At 36.8% G+C, this 18236-nt stretch overlaps 1 protein-coding gene across 6 annotated transcripts in view; it reads left to right on the top strand.

Moving 5' to 3' along the window:
- Window positions 1-18236, top strand: part of LOC126364371 (protein tramtrack, beta isoform-like) — a 434570-nt gene that overhangs the window by 95510 nt on the left and 320824 nt on the right. For all 6 annotated transcript variants that reach the window (XM_050008048.1, XM_050008052.1, XM_050008054.1 and 3 more), the window contains exon 4: window positions 8935-9070. In XM_050008048.1, the coding sequence (XP_049864005.1) occupies window positions 8935-9070 (136 nt within the window). The remainder of the gene's footprint in view (window positions 1-8934; window positions 9071-18236) is intronic.

The raw sequence follows: 18236 nt of genomic DNA, 5'->3' as shown, positions 1-18236 counted from the left end.
GTGAATGTGTTTAATATGTACCCATCATCCTTATTGTTAAGTGTCAGTCTGAACTCACAAGAGCATGCACTCATTCAATACTTTCATAAGTTTTTTAATTTGGAGGTCTTCCAGAGTGAGGTTCTTTTTCAACGTGTTCGCGGCCTTCCAAAAATGATGGGTGCCAGTGAGAAACTTGTGCTCTTGATAAGAAATGTCACCCATAGGTCTGTTTCAACTTTTCAAGAGGTCACATGAGCTGGAGGTGCCTATGCTGCCCATGTTAAAATCACTAAGTTTGAGGAACATGTATGAATAAACTATCAAATAGAAAAATTTGAATTTTTTTTTACATATAGAGTGGTTTAGTATTGCAGTTATGACAGAGTGATTTTGGAGTATCTTTTCTAGTTTCCTTCCAATTATTTTTTTTATTATTAATGACCCAAATTTTCTTTACAAATAATTGCTTTATAATTAAACTGAAATGAAACTACTGAACATATTGCCAAATGGCCATGTTACAATGTAAGTTTGACCACTAGGAGCGCTGTATAAAAATTTTCATCTTTCTAGCTTGAATGGATTTTGAGAAAATGTTCCTTATATTCGAAAAATTCTAATTTATGGGAAATGGCTATCAAAGTTTCTCAATACGTTCCTGCACTATAGGATGGATTATCAGGGTCTTCTTCTTCTTCATCCTCCAAAAGCTTCCTCTTCTGTCTTCTTTTCTGGCCTGTTGTTCCATCATACTTCATATGCCTTTCTCTTCTTTCTACTCCTCTTATCCTTTCTCTGTCAATATTTCTTAGTGCTCGTACAGTGTTCACCACAGCTGTAAATCCTAGTGCCTTCAGAAGTTCACACTTCACACTGTTACCTTGGTTGTAGGTTGCTATTGCATCATAAATGCCAAAGTGCAGTGTTTTTATGCTTACAAATACCCCTTTAGGAATCACTTTCCAAATCAAATTGTTTACGCTCTCATTAGGATTCAGCGTCTTTCCGTGTAGACATTTGTGTAACAATTCTGGCTGTGCTAAGTCATGAAAAATTGGTTTTATTCCATTTATCACAGCTGCTGGCAAACCATGTTTGTGATCATAGTCCTTTTTTATATTTGCACCAGGAATCTTTTGGGCACAGGCTGTGTTGAGGGTATTCATTGGAAGAGGCAGTATGAAGGAACAATGCCCACACTGCTTTTTGCAACTTGGTATTAGTGTTAATTTTCTTTTCCCTATGTTCTTCCTCTTCTTATATACATGGTTACTAAAACGTGGCATCGTAACCAGAACAACGCTTTACACAAGAAGTATAATACTACCAACAACAGGTGCAACACTGAACTAATTCGAAACGGTAAACAGCAAAGAGACAATGTTCCGCGCACTTAGCGCTTCATTTGTCATAGAAAACAATGTAGCCAACCCTTACACACTCGCTGTATGCATAACATAAGGTGCTGTATGCGTAACAGGCCGAGAAAATCCCAAGCAGTTCGCCAGGAAGTCACGAGAGGGTGTTAGATGCTTTCAGCGGCTGCCCGTTTCGTCTGCAGGCATGGGGGAAAATGGTGATAACTCCACTTCTAGGGCGAGTAGAACAATAATTCAAAGTTTACATTAAAGAGGAATGTTCCAATTAATTATTTTTTTTTTTTTTTATTTGACCACCTCCGGCTCCCTTTAACATTGCTCTAAATTCCACTGTTCCTTTTTTGTAACACTCAGCAAAAACACAACTTCAAGGATGTCACTCTCAAAAATCATGTGATGGTTGAAACTGAGTGTCATTACTGTTCTCACACATCTTGTATATATTAATTCTGTAGAGCATTTGCAGTCTCTCATTTCTGACTATAGCGACGCACTATACATTGCTACTGGCTTTAGAATTTCTGAAGGTATTTATGACACTTTCATTCATATTGTCATTGGTTTCTTCAAATTTCTTTACAAAGGAGTGAATGTCACTGTTCTATTCACACGACCTGGTCAGTGTTTTGATAAATATACAAAGACCCCAACTTTTCCAGTTTATAGAAATGTGACTAAGACTTTCAGCAGCTTAGTTTACAGAGATATGATCTCTCTTCTGCCACTATCCATTATATCCAACACTTACTTTGGTGCATTTTTCATTGCCGAGTCATTTATCTCAGTTAAGAGTTAGATGACACATTGTTACATTTTTCTAATTTTCGTGATGGGTAAGACCCATCAGTACACAGGAAGCTTAAGCTGTGTTTCTCCCTTTTCCAGTGTGTCATAGCTTATGAAAGAGAAATATGTAGCCCATAATGTTGAGTTCTTACTAACCAGATGCCTTGTTGTTGTTTCTTGATAAGCAAATGTCACAGATTACTACCAATGCTGTACTGCCTAGATTTTTAGTGATGGATTTACTCTTACAAACTTCAGTACCATCTAAATAGTTGAAATCTTTTAATTTTATTGACATCTTCATCATTTTTGAAAGTTCATGTACATTCACAATAATATTATCATTATTACTAATATTGTAAGCAGCATTGAACATGCATTTAATGCAAAAGCTTGTGTTTGGAAGTATTGTGACACAAATTCTTATGTTGCACTGGTACCTGTTCCATAGCATCCTTGGTTACTGCTACGTTTTTAAAAGTCAGGATAAACTTATTTTTGCCACAGGCCAGTTTCTTACAATTTTATCATCATTTTTATGTCTGGGTCCAGAGTTTATGAAATCAGGTGTGAATGTGGACTGATGTATGTAGGTGAGACTGGGCGTCCAATAAGCACAAGGTTAACTGAACACAAGAGATATATCCACCTCAAACAGTACAAGAAATCAGCAGTGGCAGTACATCAGGAAGAGTGCAGGATGAAGATCAAATTTTGAGAGGCCCGCGTACCAGCGAAACAACCGTTTAGTTTGAGGAGGAAGATTAGGGAGGCTACAGAAATAGCCAAGCGACCCGGCAATATGAATAGAGAAGACAGGTACCGACTTCCAGCGTCTTGGCTGCCAGCTGTGACAGATTTGCGGAAGTGCAGCTCTTGCAAAGCAACAGGCGCGCGGTAGGCCACAGCAGTGGAGGGTAAACAGAGTTCTGACGCGGCCTAGTCGATACTAGGCAGATAGTAAACAATGCCACGCTGTAATCACCACTCAGCCTCCTATTCACCGATTTTCACCAATGGCAAGCAGTAAAGGAAACCACAATGGAAAGCGCCCATTTCCGCCAATGACAACATGCAATGCAAAGACCAATAAAATGAACTCCTAATACCCTTCCTGCTCACCCTCACAACCAATGCCAGCACTCCTCCATAGTATATAAGTGTCTAAATTAGTACTCACTCAGCAGTCAGCAATACATCCTGCGGAATGCGCCTTCCAACAGTCGCCAAAATGTCGGAATTTTACAGATGACAATGCGGCCTCAAACCCAGAAGAATTTTATTGACTGTGACAACGGCCGTGGAAGCCTGCGTCTACAAGTTAGACAAAATTACATTAACCAGTAACTGGCAGCATTATTTACAAAATGGCTTACAACTGCTTATACAGAGTCAGATGGCAGTGTTCTGAACTACAGCACATTATATTTTCCTGCAGTATTTTTGTACTTGTGGGCATTTCAGGTGACTTCTTTTCATGTCACACCAGTTAGGAAGAGCTATGACAATTACATAGCTTGGCTAGAGTTTTGAGATGTCCAGGAAAAAAGCTTCAGCTTGAATGAAATTACGCTACTGAGCACTAAAATTGCAATTCCATGCAACAAATGTCAAATTGCTATGAGGTGTACTTCATTTTTGAATGTGCAAGTGTTGGTATTTCAACACAACCATATGGAGTAGGTAGAAGCAATGCCATCCAGATTCTGAGTACAGGCAAAGTTTAATCAGCAAGATTGTCATTCAGATCTCACATTTGAATATTGAAGAAAACAAAGTCCCACAGCGGTAACATTGAATAAAAAGGGCACAGGATTCCAGCTGCATCTGGTGATTAAAATTACACATTCTTTCGGCCAAGCACACCTTGGCCATTGTCAAGTGGCATGACTGCCACTGGGCTGCTGGTATGCCACCTTACACATGCTAGCTGCCAACTGTGATGTCACCATTGCCTGCAGCATCATCATATATGGGGATACGTTGACCCTTCCTTTCATATGCCCACTTCAACTGCACGATCGCTGGATCCTGAGCTATGCTAAGCTACAGGCCACTGTCTCTATTTAGGGTGTTATCAGTGATTGTTATTTCAATGGCTTCTTTAATTACACAGTCCCAGAAGCCATAGTGCAAGCCATGACAGATGTTTCATCAAATTTTATTTGGTGCTCAGCTAAAGTACATTTCTTGGGGTTCCATCCTGTGTTGTTCCACAGTGTGTACTGTTTGTCTGATGTATGACATGCCACATTCACAACATATCTTGTAGATCCCAGGTGATCAACTGGATCTTGAACTGGTCTCAGTAATTGAAGGATTTTTGTCAGAGGGCTGAAGATCAATTTGACACAGTGTCTTTTCAGCAGCCAACTTGTTTTGCCCAACATGGGTCCACAGAATTACATAAAAAAGTTTCTTTTCATGCTACTCAGCAATGGTCTTATTGTGATTCCTGCTTGAAATCATTTCATTTATTTGATGAACGTAGCCATTGTTCCTGAAGACACTGATCACTGAATATGTGACTCAGCTCATAGGCTAGGTTATCGTTCTTGCATGATGCACCAATGTTTGTAACACTGTTCACTTCTGTGTTAGAAGATGTTGACTTATGGTGTGCCTAGTATATATCAGTGTGGCTGGGGTTTCTGTAGATTCTGTGGCTGAGGCATCCCTTTCGTTTTTGGCAGACGAGGATGTCGAGGAAGGGCAATGCATTGTCTTCCTCTACCTCCATGGTGAACTGAATGCTACTGTAAATGCCATTGAGGCATTCCAGTAACTCATCAAGTTTCTCACATCCATGGGGCCAAATGACAAGTGTGTTCTCAATGCATCGAAGCAAACAACTAGGGTTTAATGGTGCCATGTCTAAGGCAATACCCTCAAAATTGTCCATGAAGAGTTTTGCAACAGCTGGAGCCATCCCTCTGATCATAATACTGGCTGTTAATGAGAGTGTGTTCAAATAGCGTGACCATGTCACTTACAAAGAACTGGGATAGTAGCTCTAAAGAGTCTCTGATAGGCACAGTCGTAAACAGTGCCACTACATCAAAACTGACCGTAATGTTACCCTCACTAAGCCCAAGATGTTTAATTCAGCTGATAAAATACAATGTTTGCAGTGTGCCACATCTGGAGTGAACAGATTGGTCAAGTACTTCACCAGCTTGTTTGTTGATGAGCCAGTGGTGGATACAGTGAGGCGGAATGGCATCCCATCTTTGTGGACCTTCAGTAAATTTAAATGTTAGTTACAACTGAGAAGGTAATGTTATGTCTCTTGTAAGAAGGTAAATGTCAGCCAGCACGTGCCAGAATTTGATGACGGTGGCCTATCAAGAGTACATTTTTATTGTTCGTCAGTATTGCTTCTTGTGTTGCTCAGGATACCATGACTCCAACATGACTATGCACGTAGTACTAATGAAGTCAGGAGGTCTATAGTCAGTGACATACAGCATCGCAACAGCCCCCACTTAACCACCGCCTGAGAGATTAGGCATATTATTTGTCCAGACGCACAGGATTTTACACCCACATCATGTGTCTTGAGTCGGAATTTGCCTCGTTTCCAGGAAGCTATATCCACACGGACAATGTGACATACCATTCATTACCACCAGGCAGACCCACCACCTCGTGTGATGGTTGGGGTGCAGTTGGGTACACAACATGTTTGGATGCCAGATATGTGTTGTGGCTGGTGACTGTGCCATATCTTTGAGGTCAGTGTAACATTATCTTTAAAAAAGACTACATTTTGCTAGTGTTGTCCTGACCTACCTTGATGCAGAGGTGGTTAATGTGTATCCATTGCCAGCCCAATGTCTTCTCCAATCCATTGTATACATCTGACACTCCACACTAGCACTCATTAGCCACTATGATTGGTGGACTATGGTGTAGAATTGAAGCAGCAGCAGGACATGCCCTTATCTATCAGCCAATCTTAGTTCGACTTGATGCCCAGCTAGGTTCTTGCTGGCAGATCTGCCAGAGCTGGCAGATTGGTGTAATTAATTTCACAAACTGGATACCCTCAATCACTTACAAACTGAGTTATGTATTCTGCCTACTATACTGTAGGCACACAGCAGATAAAATTCAGTAACCTTCTTCACCAGTGCCTAACTAAACATTAGAGCGAGAAAGAATTTTCTTACAACATTTTTATTTTTAAAATGACTAATGATATATGTTATTTAGTTTTTGTAGATGGTTTATTAAACCAAGAAATAAGGAGTCAATGAGACAATTGATGATTTTTTCTTCATGTGGAGCCATGGTCATATAAAACATACAGAAAGATATAACCATATTACAAAAAGGAAAGTTGTTAATGCCATATAGCGGAGATGCTGAGTTGCAGATAGGCACAACAAAAAGACTGTTCCAAATAAAACTTTCGGCCTGTAAGGCCTTCATCAAAACACACACACACACACACACACACACACACACACACACACACACACACAAATATGCACAAACTTCAACTCACACACATAACTGCAATCCAAGGCAACTGTAGCCACACTCATATAACTGTCATTTGACTGTATGATAAGCTATATTACATTACCTAGATTTCAGCCTTGGACAATTTTGAAGTGCTACAAATGTTCTAAATGTAGACAGTTATTACAAAACAGGCTTTCTCTGCACCACTCCTCTTTCTAGCAATACTTGCGTTGCCCACATCCTACATCCCCATTTAAAATTGACTAAATTAGAAGGTGTAAACAGTACTTAATGTTTGTGATTTGTGAATCATTTCATTGCTGGTCGTCTTCTTTATGAATTAGCAGAAAAATGGAAGACTTCAGGCTGCCAGTGCTTTGCCTCTGACCACTGCCACTAATAATAATAATAATAATAATAATAATAATAATAATAATAGCAATTTTACTGTCACAGATGCATGCTAGGAATTACGTTTGTAGTGGGTAGACTGAGTGAGGAAGATGTTCATCCATTCATTTCTCAAGCTGTTACATCCGTCGCATTGGCCACGCATTAATGGGAAAAACAATTGAAAAGTGTAATTATTGGTAACCTATGTAATCTGTATTACAGTCTTATGAAATAGTGATAAGAGTATTGATCTTTTAAAAATTAGTTTCATGACCAAAACACAACTGAAACCTACTGTTTTTTACCCCTCAGAAAATTTCATTTTTCCCTTCATTGGGTAATTACCTCCTGTTTTGCAAGCACTGTTTTAGAGAGTGTCTTCCCTGTTCATTAACAATAATGTAATTAGGTAATTCAATTATATTTGAAAAGCTATGCAAGCATTTCGCTGAAATTTATTCATTGATATTTGTTGTAAAGATATGTGGTAATTTTAGTTCCCTTTATGTGTGTTCTCATTTAATGTACACATTTCTCATTCACAAAGTCTTTCAGAGGAAACATGTTTGTCAAATCTGTCTCGGGTATTGTCTACAAGAATATATTCCATGATTTCTTCTTTATAGTTCCTTTCTGTGCATTATAACAAATTGTAAAGTGCTATATACAGGGCAAATCAGAACTCCTCCAGCTAACTTTCAGAGGTTGTTCAGGTATTATATATGTATTAAACTGAAAATGTAAATGTCAATGATATGTACAGTATGTCTTGCTTCCATTCGCTCACAGTACATCCTGTTGACAACAGTAATGCCTTCTTTAACTTATTGTCCTGAAGTTTGTATTTAGTACTGTTTGGTTTTGTATGGGCTTTTGTTATCCAGCACAGTTAGTTGTGCATTAACAGTGGTACACTGTAGTACTATGGATATGTTTATTGATGAAGAGTTGGCCAGTATGTGCTTTGTGTATTGTTCACTAGATGCAATGGAAGAGCAGCATAATGATGCTATGCTGAGCTGTTCCTGCAGCAGTGGCAATAAGATCACACTTCTTTTGTATCTGTTTGAGGGTTGTTGCATTACTCTGCTTTGGTTTTGTACATTTTGGTGACTGCATATTACCCCTTTTCCAATATTGTGCCAGCATTTTCACATAAATGTAACTGGGGCAAGAAACCGAATAAATCGTAATTACATTGTTATTTCTCTGTAACGAACCACCGGAGATCATGGGTCACTTATACCTAAATACTTGGAAGGTATCCGTGAACACCTCTGCAAGTTTGTCTGTGGAGTTCTGGTTGATAAAGTATTTTTAAATTCTTGTCAGTGGACATGCTTTAAAAATTATTTTCTTACACTAATGAATTAACTGTTAGAAAAATTTGGGTGCAAAAATTCTTTAAGTTGCAAACTTCACTTGCGGCTCCCGATTTTTGTTTAGTTTCTATAAAACTTCAGTGTAAGATCTCTGTATAAATCCTTCCTTCTTTCCTTTCCCATGCCCCTTTATCCAGCCAGTGCAGAGCTAGGACTGGTATGATACCTTTACAATTTCACAGAGAATCAACCATACCTGTATTTAGGCTATTATTATGCCAGGGTCACCACTCCCAAACGCATTTTTTAACTACTACCACCTCTCCTTGGGGAGGAATCTGTGTACCCCCTCTGTTTATGTGTAGGTGCAATTGCATGGTTAAATGTGACATCGTTTTTCAAAGTATTTGTGCATCATGTATTGGATGCATGATGAGGGAACCAGCCTAGTATTTATTCATTTCTCCAAATACCACACCCAGTCTGCCCAGTACCTCAGTCCTCTCTGTTAATCTGCGAAGTGGACTCAGTGTAGGGCTGGCGCACCTTCCCTTGTCCAGAAGCGAGTGCTTAGAGTAATCAACTTCCATTTCTGTTGCCAGGTTCTGCCAACCGTTTTGAGCCATCATGACGATCTGTCACTGCAGGCTCCCCCCAGTGCAGGAGGTGCAGGTCAGTCGGATGGAAGTGAGCATGAGCAGGGTCCCTCCTCTCAAGATACCATGGATGGACTTGATGGTGAGGCGCCATTACTACATTTTTAACGTGTCTGAAGCATTTCCTTGTTAGAGGCATATTATTGACCTTCATATTGTTCATTATAATACATTGTACAATAAGAGAAGTTAGCTCTATTTAGAAATCATCTTCAGAGAACTACAAAATTTGTTCAGTGCCATACCATTGGAGCAAAGCACAGTGTTAAGTACCTGAGTACGACGTAATTAACTAGGGGTGGTAATTAACAATGTCATTCTGTTGGCATACACAGTAATCTGTTCCTGCTCTTCATATTGTTGTCCTGTTTTTGGATGTCCATAGTTTTAAATATGTATAGCTTCACAGCTTTGAGTTACTTCGTACTTGCAACCCCTTTGTCGCTGACAGGTTCCAAAACATGATACAATCATATAAAGAGTGCTGAATAGTTGGAATGGTATAATGGGTGGCATTCCTCGACTATTAGACAACTTATGCAGTATTGGAGTGAATGCAGTATTTTGCTGCAGAATTCTATTCTGTCAAATTTGTCAGTCTCAGGCTATTTTTCACTCCATTTCTATAGTAGTAAATAACCCCATCATCTTTAGAAGTATTCATAATTTTACTGCATTGATAACCACACAAGTATATTCACTAGCTCATTTCATCCATCTGTAGTCTCTTAAATAGTTTAATCGTCTAATTTTTTGTTTGTTGCCCTTCACTCTTTTATTTGTATTTTGTTTGTGAGGTATACCTCTAGGGAACATACGGACACAACCTCATACCAATCCTTCCTAACTCTGTTCACACCCCGTATCTTTTTATACCTGAAGTTATGTTTACGCTTAGCTTCTTTTTTTAGCAGTTATGTTTATAGATCATACTGCTGTACGGTTCTGTAAATATATTCTCTTTAATGTTATAACTTAAGGTTTTTTTTGTGAACACATGATGTTACCCTTTACCTGCCATTCAGCACCTTTCTTACAAAGTACCTCCCATTCAAATTTGCTATATTTTCTCCATAATATTAATGCACCAGACAAATAAATCCATAATAAATCTCAAAGTTCTGTGAATATTTAAAGTCTCACACACAGTATTTAGTTCGCAGTTGTTGCTGAGTGACTGGCAGTTCTTGGATGATTTTCACACAAGTCCATGTCTTTGCCATCATTACACACCGACTGCAGACTATTATTTCCAGACATCAGAAATTTAGTTTTGAAAACTCTGTTTAGGAAAAGTACAGGGGGCCATTTTTATTGCTCTTCTGTTTAGTTCTTTGGCTGTCCATGTTTGCCACTATTGTAGATATAATAAACTTGTCAATTGGTTCTAAGACTTCATTGTTAATCTCTACTATTTCCTTTTCAGTATGTTAGTTTTAGACTGTTATGGTATTATCATTATTTATTATCAGGTCTACATGCAAACAATGCATTGTCATCCACATAATGAATGTGCTTCATGCATGGTTTTCTGTTTCCTTCCTTTTGAAATAAAATAATTTCAGTATTGTTGCAGTTCTTTTCGTATTACCTTACCTCCAGATTTAATGATTTTTATTGTAACACTGACATTTCTTCGAGAAAGCCACTATTTTGATTACTAACTATACATCTTTTTGATTCAACTCTTGACCTAGAGAAACATTTAAAGTAATCAGGTAATGTTTGTACAAGTCTGTCTCTGTGTTAGTTATTGTGTCATGTTCCAATCTAACTTATGAAATGTGATTCCTGACAAGTATAATATTCCAGAAAGAGATTTTCACTCTGCAGCAGAGTGTGCGCTGATATGAAACTTCCTGGCAGATTAAAACTGTATGCCGGACCGAGACTTGAACTCGCGATCTTTGCCTTTCGCAGGCAAGTGCTCTACCAACTGAGCTACCCAAGCACGACTCACGCCCCGTCCTCACAGCTTTACTTCAAGTTTCAAGTATAATATTCTTTTTTGTCATATTCATATTCTTGTACTTTTTCTACAGTATTTCAGTGTATCATCTTAAGTTTTCTCAAAGACATTTCTGAATAGTTTTGTTTAATTCACCATATTCCATCATTTTTGTGTTATAGTTTGTTTTGGATGCTTCGTTTGAGATTTTCTTTTGTTTGGCTCGCATTTTCTTTTGTTTGGCTCGCTTCATACTTTTTACTGTTTGCATAAATCAATTTTTTGAATAATTTCATCTTTCAATGTGTTGGTATAACCTTCTTTATCCATGATGCTGAGCCTATTTAATTTTATCATTTATACCTCCCTATTGTTAAATAGGGTCTCATAACCTACATTTCTGCCTTCCTGAAGAGTTTGTTGATTTTTAGCGCACTATCTTTTCTTACTGTGCACCTCAAAAGTCAGTGATATCTCCCAATTGGAAAATAGCTAGGACCACCAACATTTTCTACAGTTTTCATATTGTTTGATAATATGTAATCAATTTCATCTTTAGTCTTATTTAATTCTTGACAAGCCCATATCCAGTTTATTTTATTTTGGAAGAATGTATTTGTTGTTCTTGAGAAATTCACTAACCTATGACCTCTGTTATTTTTGACATTGTACACAACATTTCCAATTTAAATGTTGTTATGATCTTTTTATCCTTTACATTACAATTCCCGATTATCATCTTTTAATGGGATTTGATGAATGTTAACACTTTCTGTTAATATTTTAAAATTCTTCTACCTCCCCATCAGAATAAGAGCATTGTGATGTGTAGATTTGAGTAAATTACATCAAATATATTTTGTTAATTTTTAAAACAAGTCGTGCTCCATGTATGAGATTCATTTAGTATCTCCAGTTTTGTTTTTAATCTTTTTGTTAACAGTAAACCCTACATCTGAATTTCTTTTGTGCTGATATTCATTCCAATAGACCTATTAGTGAGGAGATCCTCCAGGATGCAGAACATGTCACAAAAACAAGAATTCACAATAAATATTTACAAGGCAAACAAAAAAATGATAATATTATGTGGAATAATTTTATACTGCTGCAATCACTTTTTACTAATATTTTATTAGCACAATGCATTTCAGCAGCATGCTGCCATCATCAGGTGCAATATACAGTTACTTATACACCAGCTAGTAGGTAATGTATGTTAGCTGTGTGTACCAGTGGGGTTAAAAATTGAAAAATAAACCTGTGTGGAAGGATAAATGTGTTACAGTGTGTACATTATGTGAATAGTATGATTAGATAATATATATTAATATGTTTACTGGCATTTTTGTTGGCGATTTCATTTTCTGGCACACTGAGCACAGTAACAGGTCAAACACAGCTTAGCATTTTCACAAACATCTGTTTATAACTTTCCAAGGAGTTTTAAAATCTAAGATAAACTACTTACAATTTCAAAGACTGTTTACAACTTTCAAGAGAGTTATAAAATATAAGCTAAACTACTTCCAATTTCAGAGACAGTAATATATACCTGTAGTGAAGATGAAAACTTTTATCTAGATGTATTGGCAATATGGAGAATGTTACATGAATACTTAATGAAAACTTTTCTGTCAATGGAACAAAAATTTAATGTTGGAATGGTTTTTGAAGAAGTTGACATTATTACTTTCAAGCTTATCATTTAATAATACATCTCCATTTGCTGTGCCATAAATGAAAATTTCCAGTTCTTCATGTAAGTCCATTTGCTGTCCCTTACCCTTTTTATGTAATATATGAAGATCATTCGCAATATCTTGGAATGGGTGGCCTGTGTCTTTTATGTGGGTGGCTATTGCTGATCTATTGTGATTGTTAGTGTGGTAAGCATTTGTGTGTTCATTATGTCGAGTAGAGTAGAGTAGAGTAGAGTAGAGTCCTGGTAATCATATAGTATACAAATAGTACATTCTGATGTAGGACAAGTCAATGTATAACAAAATATAATATTAAATTTGCATTGATGTTATTTTTTATACATTAAATGATCACAGTGCAAATGTTGTACAAAAATAAGGAGTAGATATTTTAAAGCAGAAAGAGCATGTGCTGTACTGGCAGATTAATATTTGTATTACAGTAACATTTACTTAGTAAATCATTAAAGTTCTAGTAACATTTATATGATTCATCATTAAGGCAAAGAGAAATAACATTAGTGAACTTTTAGAAAGAACTCACGGAGGCTATAGAAGCAGTGATAAGTCAAATATGCCTTAGCAGTTGACTTGAAATTTACCAGGTCACTTATTGATTTAATTTGTGGGGGGAGTTTATTATAAATAACTTGAATATGGGGTTCCTTTTTTATTCAGGATTATGTTGGTGGGCTCTAGATGAAAATCTCCTGTTTGCTTGGTGTTAAAGGAATGGATATTTTCATTTTTCTGGAAGAGAATGGGATTTTCCATTGAATATTTTTTCACAAACCCGGTTATCTCTTACACATATATACATGGAAGTGGGAGGATTTCTAGCTTTTTAATGAGTGGTCTACAGGTTTTGTTTCATTTTACACCTTCCATTATTCTTTTAATTCTTTATTGTAGTCTAAAGAGCTTTTGGCTGAGAGGGGAGCTACCCCAGAATACAATTCCATATTTCTATATATAGGCATAATACACAGTTTTCAAAGAATCTTTGTTGGAGCATCACTCTAATATTCTCATTAAGTAGCATGTAGTGCTTAATTTCTTACAAACTTTTTCAGTTTGCGTGCCCCATTTAAGATTAGCTTGGAGACATACTCCTAAGAACTTAATGTTGTCTACGTTCCGAAGGTCTTTGTCAGATATCTGAATCTGAACAGTTTGCTCACCTTTTTTCACATTAAAGAAATTTAGTGCCACTGTCTTACTTGCATTTATTAGCAATTTGTTGTGACTGAACCAGCTTTCAGTATTGTTGAGTGTCTCTGTTGTAGACTCCTGAAGCATTTTGATTTTTTTCCCACTCACTAGCACACTTGATGACATTCCCACAGAAGTTGTTTAGGTCATTCACATATAACAGAAATGGAAGAGGTTCCAGAACTGAACCTTTTGGCACTCCATATTTAATGGTTTCATAGTTCGAATAGTGTTGAGTGAGTTTGATGAAATTTGATGTTGCACTTCAACCACTTAGGTATGATTTTATCCAGTTGTTAGATGTTCCTCTAACCCCATATTGTCAAGCTTAGGCAATAGTTTTGTGTGATCTATGATATAAAAAGCCTTAGAGAGATGTAGACATATTCCATTAACATTTTCCCCATTATCTAGTCTCTGAAGTACTTCACTTAATAGTTCAAAAATTGCTGTATCAGTTGATTGGCCTTTCCTGAACCCATATTGTGCTGTGGATAGTATTTTGTGCTCTTCCAGAAAATCTACTACTCTTCTTTGAAAAAATTTTTCTATGATTTTTGAGGATGCAGATAGTAGAGCAGTGGGCCTGTAGTTAGCCACTTCATCCTTTTTACCTTTTTGGAATAGTGGTTTGAGCTTAGCTGTTTTCAGGCATGATAGGAAAATTCTGGTTTGAAAGGAACTATTATGAAGGTGAGCTAATGGTTCACTAATGACATCTCCACATGTTTTAATAAGGCTGTCTGGAATGCCATCTATTCCAGTGGAATGATTCACTTTTAAAGTTCTGATAACTGACAGGACTTCTTTCTGGGTTGTTGGAAAGAGAAACAGTGAAGTTGGAGTTATGTTGGTGTTTACGAATGATACTGGGCCATTTATATTGCAAGGTTTGATTTCAGTGATTAATTGCTCACTTATATTGCTAAAATAACTATTGAACACATCTACTATTTCTGTAGGATCATGAATTTCTTTGCCATTACAATTCAATTTAATTCTGGAATTTTTAGGAGAAACATTGTTTTCCCCATTCTCCACACAGCTTTCATTTTGTTATTGAAATTATTTATATAGCAGTCATTTGCCATTACTTTAGCGTCTTTGATAACTTTTTTAAGTATCATTTTATAATTCTTTAAATATGTAAGGAATTCATTGGATACTATGGAAGATTTGGAGATCTCATGTAGTCTCCGTGTTTCAGCACATGACGTTTTTATACCTGTTGTCAACCAGCAGTTTTTTCTGTTAAGCCTACTGCACTTGATTTTCTGATTTGTAGCTGGAAATGACATGTTAAAATAATATGTAAATATATCCATAAATATGGTGAACTTCTCATGTGCGTTTTCGTATCTGTACATTTCAGTCCATGTTTCCTTCTTTAGTTAATTCCTAAAGTATTCAATGTTTTGATGGCAGAAGGTTCTTCCTATTTTTATTGTTTCTGTTTGTTTAATTAAGTTCTGCATTGAAGATATTCCAAGAAGCTGTGCAAGTGGTCACTGAAGCCTGTGTTGAAGTCTCTAGCTGCTTATTCATGGCTATCATTGTTTATCAGTATCTTATCATAATTCTGGTAGGGGAATTTATAATTGGGAGCAGGTTGTGTGTTGCACAAATAGCCATAAGATCGTCTCTATCTTTTTAAACTTTGTGTTAAAGTCTCCAATATTATAACTGTTTTGTTTAGGTCCCTGATACTGTTAAGACTACCTTCAATTTGCTTAAAGAATATTTTTATGTTTGAGTTTGTACTTCTGTACAGGCAAATGATGGTCGTTTTTATTGAGGTTAGTTCTACAGCGGAGATTTCAAAATCACCTTCTTTTCCTAAATTTTCGAGAGATTTTAGGCAGCAATAGCTGATACTATCTTTCACAAATATGCGTGTTCCTCCATGTGTAGATATTTTTCTACAGAAATGAGATGTCATAACATAACCCTGTATACTTGTGATTTGCTAACATCTCATCAGTTAGCCAATGTTCATTGAAACACATTACAGATACTTCTTTTAATTGACGTGACAGTAATACCTCTAGCTCATAAATTTTGTTTCGCAATGACTGCACATTTTGAGGGACAGTTGTAAACTTGGGGTTTCTGCTTGGCATATCTGATTCCTGGGATGAGCTATTGAGGTGCTGTTGTCATCTGTGGCGAGCAAAAATCTTCACTTCTTGATGGTGGTTACCTTGCTCGAGCAGGTTGTGTCCCCTCACTATTGTTGGGAGGATGTACAGGAAGCTGATAGATTGTCCTACTCCTTAATTATTTCACTAACACAATCATAAATAAACCTTTTCCCTTCATAGTTCAACTGCATTCGATGCTTCTTGTACAGATTTCGATGCAGCTTACATATATCCAGTACATAGCACGTAGCGTATTGAGAACACGGTTTCCTTATTTTAATGTTTGTTTTCCAAATTTCTTTGTTTACACATTAACTATAAATTAGTCGTGCCTGTGAGGCAGTGTGGCAACTACAGTGTTTCTGCATTTGTTAGCTTGTAGAAAATTCTGCAGCGTTTTCACGCAAACCTCTGCTTCATTTTTTGCCACATCATTTGAATCAATTATACAGGTGATAAAGTCATTTTCCTGCATTAATTTCGTCTGGTAGTTGGTGTCTACAACATTTTTACATCCCGCTCCAGGTTTCACTACACTAGTCACTGCTATGTCGCGATTTTTCTCATGGAGCATGCTGGATCGATTTTTGCCATGACTGTCTGTTAATAATAGTGCATTACACTTTTTCCGTGATGATCTGTGATTGTTGTTTACATTTCTTGCAAAAACACTATTCATTTTCAGTTCACTGATTTTTACAAGTTCACGATCATTTGAAGAGTTGTTATACAGTTTCTTGTTTGCAAAACATGATATTTGTTTTTATCGGAAAATGTGACAGTTTTAGCATAGTGTGTTGTTCTTTTTGCAGTTGGAAAACTATCTTTATACAACACTTTTACCCACTCGGACGATTTACTACTTTTGACTTGCATCACTTCACTTGGTGTTGGCTTCGATCCTAGATCCCAATTTTCTTTCTTGAGTGAATCAATATCGGTTCTTAAAACACTGACTATGAATTGTAAGCTTGGAATTCATTCTTTTAGCATTGCTATTTCAGCACTACAATTCTTACAAGCTCCTTTTTTTAAACTGCATAACTGTAACTATTTCTCAAGTTAGAATCACACACTTCTACTCTCGTGGCCATCTTGTCATTAAGTTTGGAAGTCTCTCCCAGTTTGGCCTAAATAAAGGGATCTTCAGGTATTACATACTATTTTATAGATGCCTGATTGTGGGTGATTATCAGTCTGTGTGTGTGTATTGTGTCTCACTGTGTGTTGCAGTTTGTTGTGTGTTGTAAAGGCAATGTTAATGTTGTGTGGTCTGAGAATGTTTGCTATTTTGTAGGAGAGTTTGCCTGTGAAAGGTATGCACACCGTGGGTTTCTTTTTCATTTCAGGAAGGCAACAGTAACAGGTACCACCATGCACAGTTCATCCTGTCACCCAACAAAAACCAAACTTGTTGCATACAGAGCAGTGGTAAACCACTATTCATACATGAAATGAGAAAGAAACTGACTTGTATACTTTTCACAGGCAAACTCTCCTACAAAATAGCAAACATTCTCAGACCACAAGACATTAAACTTGCCTTTGCAACACACAACAGACTTCAGCTTCAACACACACCGAGGCACAATACACACACACACACACACACACACACACACACACACACACACACACACACACTGATAAACACTCACAATCAGGCATCCATAAAATATTATGTTATACCTGCAGATCCCTTTATATAGGCCAAACTGGGAGAGACTTCCAAACAAGATATAATGTACACACAAATGCTTACCACACTAACAATCACAATGGATCAGCAATAGCAACCCATATAGAAGACACAGGCCACCCATTCCATGCTATTGCGAATGATCTTCATATATTACATAAAAAGGATAAGAGACACCAAGTGGACTTATATGAAGAACTGGAAATCTTCATTCATGGCACAGCACATGGAGATTTATTATTAAATGATAAGCCTGAAAGTAATAATGTTAACTTCTTCAAAAACTTCTCCAGCATTAAATTTTTGTTCCATTGACAGAAAAGTTTTCATTAAGTATTCATGTAACATTCTCCATATTGCCAATACATCTAGATATAAGTTTTCATCTTCACTACAGGTATCTATTACTGTCTCTGAAATTGGAAGTAGTTTAGCTTATATTTTATAACTCTCTTGAAAGTTGTAAACAGTCTTTGAAATTGTAAGTAGTTTATCTTAGATTTTAAAACTCTTTGGAAAGTTGTAAACAGACGTTTGTGAAAATT

The sequence above is a fragment of the Schistocerca gregaria genome, chromosome 1 (assembly GCF_023897955.1).
Source record: "Schistocerca gregaria isolate iqSchGreg1 chromosome 1, iqSchGreg1.2, whole genome shotgun sequence".
Lineage (NCBI taxonomy): Eukaryota > Metazoa > Arthropoda > Insecta > Orthoptera > Acrididae > Schistocerca > Schistocerca gregaria.
This window is presented reverse-complemented; position numbering and strand designations above follow the sequence as displayed.